This window comes from Peromyscus californicus, unplaced genomic scaffold (genome assembly GCF_007827085.1).
Source record: "Peromyscus californicus insignis strain IS unplaced genomic scaffold, ASM782708v3 Scaffold_18__1_contigs__length_77618521, whole genome shotgun sequence".
Classification (NCBI taxonomy): Eukaryota; Metazoa; Chordata; class Mammalia; order Rodentia; family Cricetidae; genus Peromyscus; species Peromyscus californicus.
This window is the reverse complement of record NW_026294480.1, coordinates 49,011,601-49,023,811: the sequence shown is the minus strand read 5'-3', so window position 1 is coordinate 49,023,811 and position 12,211 is coordinate 49,011,601. Positions and strand designations below refer to the sequence as shown.

At 45.4% G+C, this 12,211-nt stretch overlaps 1 protein-coding gene across 1 annotated transcript in view; it reads left to right on the top strand.

Moving 5' to 3' along the window:
• Nim1k (NIM1 serine/threonine protein kinase) overlaps positions 1-12,211 on the top strand; it is a 60,200-nt gene that overhangs the window by 27,114 nt on the left and 20,875 nt on the right. The window contains exon 2 of the mRNA XM_052743342.1: positions 7,313-8,253. Coding sequence (XP_052599302.1) covers positions 7,959-8,253 — 295 coding nt within the window. The 5' untranslated portion in view covers positions 7,313-7,958. The remainder of the gene's footprint in view (positions 1-7,312; positions 8,254-12,211) is intronic.

Below are 12,211 nucleotides of genomic sequence, written 5' to 3'. Positions count from 1 at the left end.
AGAGGGGAGGCTCAATAAAGGTTTCAAATGCACTTGAACGTTTTCATTAGTGGAAGCGGTACGCTCCGCAGTACGCTCCCCTCACCACAGCAGGAACTGCCTGTGAACGACAGACTTTCCTTAGCTTGGCTCAACTAGAAAAGGTTTTCTTAAATTCCCTGGTCCCACCACTCGTGTGTTCTTCTCCATGTCTTCTGGAATATATTCCTCTAGAACTAAGTGACATCACCAAGCAGTGAAAGAGCAGTTTGGGCTTTGATGGGAAAACATTTTAATCCCCTAAAAATAAACTGTGAGTTGCAAATCAGTATGAGTGTTCCCACACTGCTTCCTAAATTAGCTATTTCTGGGGACGTGGAGAACGTGTTTGTTTTTCTGCTCAGAGCTACCTGCTTGTGGTTCAGTGCATGTCACACTGTCTCCACCATTCTCCACTTGTTTGAAGGCAAGCATCGTCTTTTAAAGATGATAGGAAGATTTGTGTTCCCAAACATGAATTATAAATGAGATTTGAATTTCTCTTCAGCGTCCAGGAGCCTGAAATCTTTCTAATGAATCATGGCTTGTTCTCTTCCTTATTTTTTCTGAAATGTGTGGTTGATAGATTGGCAGGTGACCTAAACACTCGGTTCTCACCCTCAAGAAGCCAACAGCTGAAAAATCAGAGGCAACGTTGCTAACTTCTGTTGCCCTTAGATTTTCTTGATGTAACCTGTGAAAGGGGACTGGGGACAGCTCACTTCACAGTGTCGCCAGGGCATTCATTCACGGGGGCATGTGTCACAGGCTGATACGAGGGGTCTTCCTCCATCACTCTCCATCTCATTTTTTCTTTCCAAGACAGGGTCTCTCACCAACTTGAAGCACTCTGTTTTAGTTAGACTGGCTGTCCAGTAGGCCCCTTAGGGCCTATCTTCTTCTGAGTCCCCAGTGCTGGGGGGATAGATACTCACTACTGCAGCCCACTTTTGCACAGAGGCTGGTGGTCCAAACTCATGTTCTCATGCTTGAAGAAGAAACCCTTAACCCACGGAGTCATCCCCCTTGTTCCTATACAATGTAATTTTCAAACAGTCGCTAAACCATGCTTCCATCAGAGAATATTTGTGGTTTTTTTAATGCTAGGTGTTCTACATCAGACAACGTCCTGTTGAACGTCCTCCACATGCACACACCTGAGTACGTGCATCCACACAAACATACCACACCACACAACTCCGGTCCAACCGTTCAGTTTCAGTTACCTATGTTTTAAAAATATTTAATCCCTATTAAAATTAAAATATATAAAATTACATCCTTAGAGAGATTATTAAAAAAGCCCTCCACTGCCAGTTTCTTTGGGGGAATTACAAGATTTGACAAATGTAAACCTGCATTCCAGCATAGCCACCCAGCTGCAGCGGAGTGAGGACTGGCTTAGCATGCTAAGGGTATTGGGAGGGGTCGGCCATATAGAACATCTGCACCCCCCTCACAGACATTTCGGTCTGTGATCTCAGTGGTCATGGGACTCTCTAGTGTGGTAGCACTCCATGTAGGAAGAGAGCTGATGTAGGCCCATTAGGCTGAGTGGACAGGGCATGGATGGTGAGTGTTGTGGGTGGCCTCGGGAAGACCGGGGACGAGCAACCAAGGAAAGTAACCTGTGATAACAAGTTGGGAAGCAGCTGTGTTACAGAGAACCCGTTCATAATGACTTTGCATTTGCTTCAAAATGTCTTCGCTGCTCCCCGTGGGGATCCGGGTATGCATATTGAGAAAGAAGAGCGAAGGCCAGAAGGAAAGGTGGCGCAAATTATTTCTAAACGCTAAAATAAACTTTCAAATGCACTGTGTTTGTTAACGATCTCTGTGTGAGGGTGTAATGTGTCTGAGAAGAATTAAAACCACAGCCTTATTATCACTGAATCTTGTTGCCACATATAGAAAAAAAAAAAAAGCCCAGATTTTCCTCTAAGTGAGCCAACCAACAAAGAGATTGTCTGAAAGCCTGGCCCAGACGTTTTGAAACTGAGACAAAGAGAACAAAGGCAAGATGGCTTCCTGTTGCACGAATCCTAAATGGTCTTATAATAAAAACCCGGAGCCAGATATTGGGGTAAATGCTGAAAGGTCAGAGAAACAAGCCACAACCACTTCTCACCTCACCAACTCCTCAGCTGATCTTGTCTCCATGAATCCTCAGACTGAAAGCCTGAGTCCTCAGCTGAAAGGCTCTCTTGTTCCTGTCTCCTCACGCCTTCTATGCCTTTCTCCACCCAGCCATTTCACTTCCTATCTCAACCTTCCTAGTGCTGGGATTAATGCCATGTGTGCTTCCCAAATACTGGGGTTAAAAGTGTGTGCCACAGCTGCCCGGCTCTGTTTCTTTCCTAGACTGGATCAATCTCATGTAGCCCAGGGTGGCCTTGAACTCCCAGAGATCCAGAGGGATCTCTGATTCCTGAGTGCTAGGATTAAAGATGTGTGCCACCACTGCTTGACCTCTATATTTCATCTAGTGGCTGGCTCTGTCCTCTGATCTTCAGGCAAATTTTATTAGAGTACAACAAAATATCACCACAGCTTCCTTTGCTATTATTTTCACAGTGGGTTGCAAGTCAAGAAAATAAATTACCAAGTAAGCCCTGTGTTCTTTCATCTTACGTAATGCATTGGTGTGCGGCAGCAGTAAGCTAATAATTAAGGGCTAGTCTGCCTCCTCCGGGTACTTTGATCTATGATGACATGACTCCATATTTTTGTCTGAGTGAGTTTCTAAGTTCTTATTAGGGTCCATAAAAAAAAAAAAAAACTGGTCAAAATCAAAGGGCAAAAGGTAAAAACAACAGTGCCTGCATCTGGGAAATGGGAGATTTCTCCTGAAATCACTCATATCTTCTACTACTTGTTTAATTTTCAACATGATCTAGCTTGAGGTCTGGGGATAGTACGAAAAAGCAGTTGAACTCTGCACTGTTGGCAGCAGCCCTTTAAACTAAGCAGGGTTTCTATGAGCAGAGACCTAGTGCGAGTCTCCAGGGGGAAAATAAAACTTTGCAAAATGGATGTGCATTCCCTCATGGACATACACAAGCAATGTAGATTTACCATTTCCGTGCATTCTTTTATTCAGATTTTCATTCTAGTAGGATGTGAGCATGTGTGGGGTTTCTCCTCATTTATAACTGTTTTAATAAAGTCCACAATTTATTGGCAATTCAAATGCGACAGGAGTAATTATTATATATTTGTCATTATTATTATTACTTTTTTCAAGATAGGATTTCTCTGTGTAGCCCTGGCTATCCTGGACCTCTCTATAGACCAGACTAGCTTCGAACTCACAGAGATTCACCTGTCTCTGCCTTCTGAATGCTGGGACTAAAGACGTGTGCCACCCCTGCCCAGCTTTTTTTTTAATGTTTGTCATTATTGAGAACATTACAGTGTGACTGGGAATCCTGATAATCAGTATGTTGGGATTTCTGATCTGATTGACCAGATTTTTTTCTTTTATTTTCTATTATTCATCTCTTCTAGATGAAAAAAAAATAAGATTCTTCAGGGAAATAATTTAATTCTCAAGAGATCTCGTTCTTGTCTGAGTGGTCTTTTAATTTTTAGTGCTTTGTTTTGGTTTTTATGGATGTTTTCGGCTTCCTTCTTGTTCTATTTCCTTTAAGGTCCTTTTGGTTGTCGTGGTGGTTTGGGTGGGTGTGGTTTCTTTCATTTTGGAGTCCTTCCTTTGGTGCCTCTGGAGTGGCCATTCTCTCTACTAGGCAGAAACTAAGACTGGATTAGAAATTCTGTCTCTCTGTCTCTGTTTCTGTCTTTTTCTGTTTCTCTTTCTTTGTCTCTCTCTCCCTCTTTCTCTCTTTCTCTCTCTCTCTCTCTCTCTCTCTCTCTCTCTCTCTCTCTCTCTCTCTCGTATGTGTGTGGGGAGGGCACTGGCACCCAAGGATTGTACAGTGGGCAGTCCGAGAGCTTTTGCATTGCACAGTCTCCAAATGTAGGGGTTTTTTTTTGGCGGGGGTGGAGGGGTGGGGGTGGGGAGGCTTTCCTTCAGAGCTAGTCCAGCCAAAGAGATCCCTGTCTGGAGGTTTAGATGGTTAGTCCCCTCTTTTCCAGAAACTGCAAGTGCAGAAAGATGAAGGAAAGAGGATTCCATAAGGCAGTTTTACCTAACACTCTCCCCTGTGCCCAGGGCTCTTCGTGAGCTGGGCAGGGGTAGGAGGCAGAGAGCGTTCCAGCCTTCTGGAACGTACGGGCTTGGAACTTGCTCTCTTCCACACTCAAATAGTCACCATGATTTTGGCTCTGCGATCTTCAGTCTTCTAACCACTGAGACACTCCCCTCACCCCCATCCCGGTGTTGGAATCTTTTTTTTTTTTTTAACCTTTTAGAGCTTTATGAAGAGAAGGAGAGAGAGACAGAGACAGAGACAGAGAGACCGAGTGGAGGGAGAGTACAAAGAGTACAGAGAGAGCTGAATCTTTTGTTTATATGTATTTATGTGATCTATTTTGGAGTAGAAAAGGGTTCATTTAGCCCTAATTGGATTATTGGCATTATCAACAAGTTTCAATTCATCTTCAATACAAGCCTAATTCTTGTAAATTTGTAAAAGCGTCTTCATCTGATTTAAGTAGAAGAGTAGCTGTTTTCCTGGCTTTTAAGAAAAGAGAATTGGTTTAAGGCCATGTTGCAAGAAATCTAACTTGAGGGTATATAAAACTCATAAACCATTAAACACCTTGACCACTGGCAGCAATTATATCTGACCTCTTCCCTGAGTGGAGCAAGAAGGGGGGCTTGTTCTAGGAGGCACCAAAAGTCAGTTGGGTTAGTGAAGTTAAAACACTGTGTAATCCCAGGGCCCTGGTGGAGCTCAGGATACAGAGCCCACATTGAGAGCGTCGGGGAACCAGGAAAGCAGAGGGCAAGCCCTGGTCCAGCAATTGTGTGGCGGATGAGGAAAGCTGGTGACCAGAGTCCTGACGGCTTGGGAAGAGTGGACCTCTTGGAAGGAGCAAGGACAAGGAGATGCCTGTGGAAGGAGTCCCACAACACATCCCAGTCAGGTGACAGACTCGCAGCTAAGCTTTTCATCTAGACAGGAAAAGTGGGGTCGAGAATCCTAACGGCTGTTGCAGCGTAGCCCAGGCTCTGGAAAGAATGTGCTGAAGTAAGTTTTCTGTGATAATTAAAAGTAAATGCTGGGCTAGTGTTATTAGTTCACAAATAAAAAGGTATTTACCTCTACTCAACCAAACTAAAACCTAACATTGGGTAACTTGGCATTTAGTTCTTTTCTTCTTTAATAAACTTATCAGATGAGTGCCAGACACTGTGCAGAGCCCGGGGACACACTTATTTATTTAGCTGTGATAAAATAGGCCATTGACAACCGCGGCCCGGTGAGGAGGGACTCCAGGAGGACACAGGGCCAAGAGTTCTTCACAGCGGCTGCTGCACTGGACTAGCCCTTCTCCTTTGCATTGGTTAAGCTAAAGTTTCTTTCAGAATTACGGCTGATGCTACTCCTGTCTCTCATGAGCTCTGGATTGCAAATCTGCGAGTCAGGTGTCACTTGACCTTTGCTCAGCCAGACATCCGGGGGTAGGTTTCAGAGTGTCTGTGAACTCTCTAACGCTACATGCAAATTGTGTGGGTGTGCTTTTTCCTGCTCATAGATTTTGTTAGTGTCTCAAAGGCGTCTGCGAGTCCAGGACAATTATAATGAGTGTCTTGAATTTCCTTAATCCAGTAAAGGAACTTTGGCCTCCGTGTTTTTTGGGGGTTTGTTTTTTTGACATCTGAATCACTCTGCCTTAGAGCTGTGTTAGTTATTGCTGTGTGGCCCTTTATAACCCTGCAAACTTCTTCTACCTTCGTGTCCCCGTATCCAGAAATAGGAGGAGTATTGGGCACAAACCCCCTACCCTTTCTTTTTTTTTTTTTTGGTTTTTCGAGACAGGGTTTCTCTGTGTAGCTTTGCGCCTCTCCTGGAACTCACTTTGTAGCCCAGACTGGCCTCGAACTCACAGAGATCCGCCTGGCTCTGCCTCCCGAGTGCTGGGATTAAAGGCGTGTGCCACCACCGCCCGGCTTCCCTACCCTTTCTTATAGCAACCCCATACTTAACCTGTAACAACAGCATAGGCAGTCCTACTCATAACAATAACATAATATCTTCAAGCAGACTAGAAATTGCATTTCCAAAGCAATCTGTTAGGTTAGGTTTTTGTTTGTTTGTTTGTTTAGTTGTTTGGTTATGTTTAGTTGTTGTTGTTCAGAAAATGCTCAAGTTCAAAAGTCAACCTCCATCCACGTTTAGTGGACACTGGCAACATCCAGAGCCCAGCACTCCATGCTCTGGGAGGGAAAATGGGGGCGGACTGTGCTTTCCACCTTTGAGGAGAAGGGACCTTTCAGAAAGTAATCAGGACGCCAAGAGGACTCGGAGAGAAGACGCTGCTTAGTGCTGGTGTTTTTTGTTTTTTTTTGTTTGTTTGTTTGTTTGTTTGTTTGTTTTTGGTTTTTCAAGACAGGGTTTCTCTGTGTAGCTTTGCGCCTTTCCTGGAACTCACTTGGTAGCCCAGGCTGACCTCGAACTCACAGAGATCCGCCTGCCTCTGCCTCCTGAGTGCTGGGGTTAAAGGCGTGCGCCACCACCACCTGGGCTTTTCGTGTTGTTTTGTGACCATCTCAAAGGGTTCCGTGAGCCTAGGACAGCTGACAGGCTAGAGAGAGCAGGCAAAGACTGGAATGGGGTCCACAGGGCAGCCTTCACACCTCTGGCCACGCTGGCCTCCCGAGTCTGTCTGTCACATAAAGGGCTGGGCCTGCAGACTGACAGCCCAGCAGAAATATAAGGAAAAAAATAAGCAGAGGAGAGAAGTGGTCTTTGTCTTTGGAGAAACAGAAAGAATGAAAGCAACCAGTGAAGGGGAAGCTGGGCTGAAGTATGAAGGCGTTAGAGGAGATAAAACATTTGCAAAACTGTAAGGCGGTTTGAAAATCGATAAACTGTCATTATTGTGGTTTCATATTCCAAAAAAATCTGTTTTTTGAAGTGAACTAATACAACTAATACAAATATGCCTTGCTTGAAACTCATGGACTGTAACGGTTTCCTAAAATGTGCATGGAGAGCATGTATGCATGTTGACTTTCCTTTTTGTTAAACAGTATGTAATGTAGCATCTACTAGTAACATGACTCATAAATTCGTAGAGTGCTTTTAGAAAAATGTTCATGAAGCAGTTTCGTATTCTCCTGGGCAGCGCGTTAGAATGGGCTAATTATTTTACTCTCTGTCCTTAGGGTGAGCTGTCATCTGCCAAATTTTCAGGACAGCTCAGGGCTTAGAAGAGGGCTCATCTAAATAAAGGCCGGCTAAAGTGACATTGTGCAGATTTAATCCTCCGGCTGCCTGTGTGACCAAAGGCTGCTTTGCAAGACTCTTCCTTTCTGGAGTTCGGATTATTAAGTCCCCAGGGTCCTGCGACTTGACAGCAAGAAGAAACACAAAATGAAGGCCAGCGATGAGTACCCGCTGCAGGGACTCGGGGACCTCCCAGGGGCTTTTACACTCTGGAGTGCAAGACTGCCTGATTACACAGGGAAATAAAGCGGAGCCTTTGTCCCCCGTGGCAGCCACCTACCACACAGGGCATCAGATTCCGCCTCAGGAGGAGTTATGGTAACTGGATGTGCGTCTGGCTGTGCAGGGAGCGCTGGGAAACCCGAGGTCAGAAAGGGCCTGGAGTGAGGCCCCGCTGGGCTGTGCAAGCTCTATCCAGCCACCCAGTCTTGCAAGGACTTCTTTTTGCTCTGCTCTCAGCACTCTCAGGGACACTGCTCCGGGAGACCTCAGCTCACATCTACCTCCCTTGTGGCCTCTGCCCGTCCTCCAAGCCGCCCTGACAGTGGCTCTGGGCTGAGATGGAGACGTGAGCCCGCATGGACGATGACTGCAGTGTTTGTGAATGGAGGCGGCCTGGTGAACACACACTGGGACCGGTGGGACCGGAGGGACAGCGCGGAAAGCAGCAGCGGCCAGGCCGAGTGTGGCCAGGAAGGCGAGGAGGACCAGCCGCGCCAGCTGACCCCCTTCGAGAAACTGACTCAGGACATGTGCCAAGACGAGAAGGTGGTGAGGGAGATCACGCTGGGGAAACGCATCGGCTTCTATCGAATTCGAGGGGAGATCGGAAGTGGGAACTTTTCCCAGGTCAAGCTGGGGATTCACTCCCTAACCAAAGGTAGGGCCGGACTTCCCAAAGATCCCCTGTGAGGTGTTGGGCTCTAATTGAGGGTGGGGCTAGACGGCTGCTTAGGTCCATGTTTGTATTGATGTGTCACTAACAACGGCCTGAAATGCTATAGGAGACCTCCCAGACCACCAGGGTCTCCAGATAGTAGGCTCCAGGTTCCCCTCTAGTCAGACAAACTACTCCTGTTCTTTTGGTCTTGGGGCCTTTTCTGCCTTAGTCTTCCGCGTTCGTGTTCCCAGGGACACGTGGCTCTTCACACTTTCCAGTTACTCTGCATGAACGATGCTCACCACTTTGGCTTAAGGGAGGACTGTGGAGAGCACCCCTTTGCTATTCTACCCTCATTGGGCCCTTTCCCAGAGTTACCCCAACTTAGCTAAAGCTGGTAACTGGCATAAGGGAGAACATGGGCAAGTCAGCTTGCTGAAACCACTATCTGAAGCCCATATCCTCTCCTTAGAGACCCTTCCTGATATCGTCTCCTTGGCCTACCTGTTACCATGCCCCAAGGTCCTGCTTTTTCTTTTTCTTTCTTCTCTCTCTCTCTCTCTCTCTCTCTCTCTCTCTCTCTCTCTCTCTCTTTCTTTCTTTCTTTCTTTCCTTCTTTTGTTTCTCAAGACAGTGTTTCTCTGGGCACCACACCATGACTGTCCTGGAACTCGCTTTGTAGACCAAGCTGGCCTCGAACTCACGGAGATCCACTTGCCTCTGCCTCCCATGTGCTGGGATTATAGGCATGCGCCACCACCGCCCGGCGGCTTTTTCTTCTATAAGAGTCCAGCCCCAGAAGTAAAACTCTAATCTGTTTTACTTCTACTGAAAAAGCTCCAGGGCTGGAGATCTAGCACAGTGGTATGGAACTTGCCTAATACACAAGGTCCTGAGTTCAGTCACCAGCACAGCTAAGAAAAAAAGCATCATACATGTACATGCCTGTGTGGACACCCACAACACACGGTACATTGGTCACCGAAGCACCAAATTCCCCACCCACTCTGAAGCCTCCTGGGTATTCGGGTTCACATTTCCCCATCTCAGCTACCTTACTTAGTTATCTCTGTAAATTCAAGTGCTTTTCCGGTTTCCTAGTCTCCATTTGCAAAATGCACCCAGTAACAAACACTGCTTACTTCTATGGGTGTCAGAAGGAATGAGTATGTGATCAGTAGATAGTTACTGATGTAATTTTTCAGTCACATCTGTCTTCCCTTTCCGACATCAAAGACAAATTGAAGTCTTATTTATTTATTTGTCTATTTATTTATTTATTTCTATTTTCTGTGTATGTGTGTTTGTGTGAATATACACATGTGCCCTGGAACTGAAGTTCTAGACAGTTGTGAACCCCCATGTAGATGCTGGGAACTGAACCTGGGTCCTCCAGCAAGAGCAGCCAGTGCTCTTAACAGCTGAGCCATCTCTCCAGCCATAAGCCTCCTTTTCAACAGAAGTTCATCCCTCATAGAAACCGAAATCAGTTCACCTGCATTCCCTGTGGACTGTGACTTTCAACTCTGACTGCCTATAAGAATTATTTTGGAAGGTTAAAAACAATACTGCCTACAAACCACTCCAGAGCTTTTTATTTAATTGTTCTGGGGTGAGATTTGGTATGAGAGCTATTTTAAAACTCTCCAGGTAATAGAAACACCACCTAAGCATCTGGCATATACTGTAGATGTCCTCTAAAGGAGTAATTTTCTGGGTTTTGTCACAAATAGATCACTTAGATATTATTTGTCTTCAAATTCAATTATATAGTATTATGTCAGACTTTCATAGTCTTTCAATGTTCAGTCTTGTTTAGCTTGAGGTAATATTCACCTACTCAACAACAGAGGTATTGCATTAAGCTCTAGGGGATATAAAAGAGAAGCAGTAGTTGACACCCTAGGCATAAGGCAAGAGAAGACATATGCAAAGAAGGACAATACAGAATTTGAGAAATACATGAGCCAAGTTGTGGGTTTAAGTCTTCCAGCTTGGAAATGTTGCACAAGAGGCCAGAGAACAACTGAATGGGGTCAGTCCTTCCCTTGATGAAGAAAGGACTGCTATTGGTCAGGGTACTCCGGAACAGACTGTACTGAAGACCTGGGGGTGGGATTTATTGTAAGGTTGAGGTCACGTGATTATAAAGACTGAGAAGTTCCATTAATCTGCAGTAGGTGAACTGGAGCCCCAGCAGAGACGGTGGGAAAGCTGTTTGAAAGCCAATGGACCCATGGGCCAAGAGCCAATGTTCTACTGGTTGAATGGTTGAATCTGGAAGCTAGGAAAAAACTCAATGTCCCAGGATAAGACAATTAAAGAGAGGGCATTTTAAAATTCAGACTGGGCAAAGCCCACCTACATTTCGGTGAGCCACTTGCTTTATTCAGTCTACTAATACAAATTGTCCACTCTTACAGATACATCGGAATAAGTGTTTGACCACATCCCCGGGCACCCCACGGCTAGTTAAGTTGACAGAATTAGCTTTCACAGTTGGTTACTATGGGGATGTAGAGCTGGGGACGGGAGATGGCAGAGGGCAGTGAACTTGACTTCCTTGTCTGTGTGAACCAAACAAAGAGTGTTAGTATACGAAGGGCAATATTAAAAGAATGAGTGCAGGTGGGACAGAAAACAAGCAAGCAACGCTGATGTCCAGAAGAAACCGTCCCCTGGGTAGGGACACAGCATGAGATCAGAGCAGGGTTTGCATTGCAGTGATTACAGAAGTCAGTGGCAGTCACTGAGAGGGACAGCAAGGAGGAGCAGTATATAACATTTCACACCCAAGTGGTGGCTGGGTTGCACCCACTTTTTTCTTTTCTTTTTTTTTGATGCTGGAGATTGAGCCTGGGTCCTCACATATGCCGACCGATGCTCTACCCTGAACTACACGCCATCCTCCTCTTACTTTTATTTTGAACCAAGGTCTCCTTAAGTTGCCCAGGCTAGCATTGAACTCATACTGTAGCCCAGGCATACCATGAACTCATTATTCTCTGGCCCTAGCCTCTTGAGTAGATGGGGTTACAGGCCCGTGCCAGGAGGTCCAACATAGTTAACGTTTCAAGTATACAGAAGCACATATAGGCAGAGTGGTTTGCATGTGTGTGTATGTGGTGCTGAGAATCAAACCCATCATCTAGTACATTGTAATCGAACATTCTACCACTGAGCTGCACCTCAGCCCCTGGAGTGGTTTTAAATATATTTACTCTTTCTCTGTGAACACCATGACTTTTCTTATTTTAAATTTTTAAAAGATTCACTTTTAGCCAGGAGTGGTGGCACACGCCTTTATTTCCAGCACTCGAGAGGCAGAGGCAGGCAGATCTCTGAGTTTGAGCAATCTGGTTTGCAGAATGAGTTCCAGGACCACACAGAGAAACCTGTCTCAAAAATTATTATTATTATTTATGTGTATCAGTGTTTTGCTTGCATGTATGTCTGTGCACCACATGAATGCCTGATCCTCACAGAGGCCAGAAGAGGGAGTTGGATCCCTTGGAACTGTAGTTACAGACTGGTGTGAGCTGCCGTGTGAGTGCTGGGAAACCAACCTAGGTCCTCTGGAAGAGCAGCCAGTGCTCTGAGCCAGCTCTCTGGACCTTTTCTTTTCCTTTTAAAATATGTTTTAATTATCACACAGTAAGTGCACATATTTTTGGGATACAGAATAATATTTAAATACACATATGAATTGTGTATGATCATATGGGGACAATATGTCTATCACTGCAAGTACTTGCCATTTCTTTGGGTTAGGCATGTGCAACATTGTCTTGACCAACCACGTTGGAACATTCAACATCTAATGACATCTAATTGCTGTCAACCATACTTTTCCTAACATGCTGGGGACGCTTCCTCTTATCCAATTGCAGCCCTGTACCCAGTCATCACGTTTCCTCCACACCTCCTTCCCCCACACCCTGGCAATGGACAATCGTTC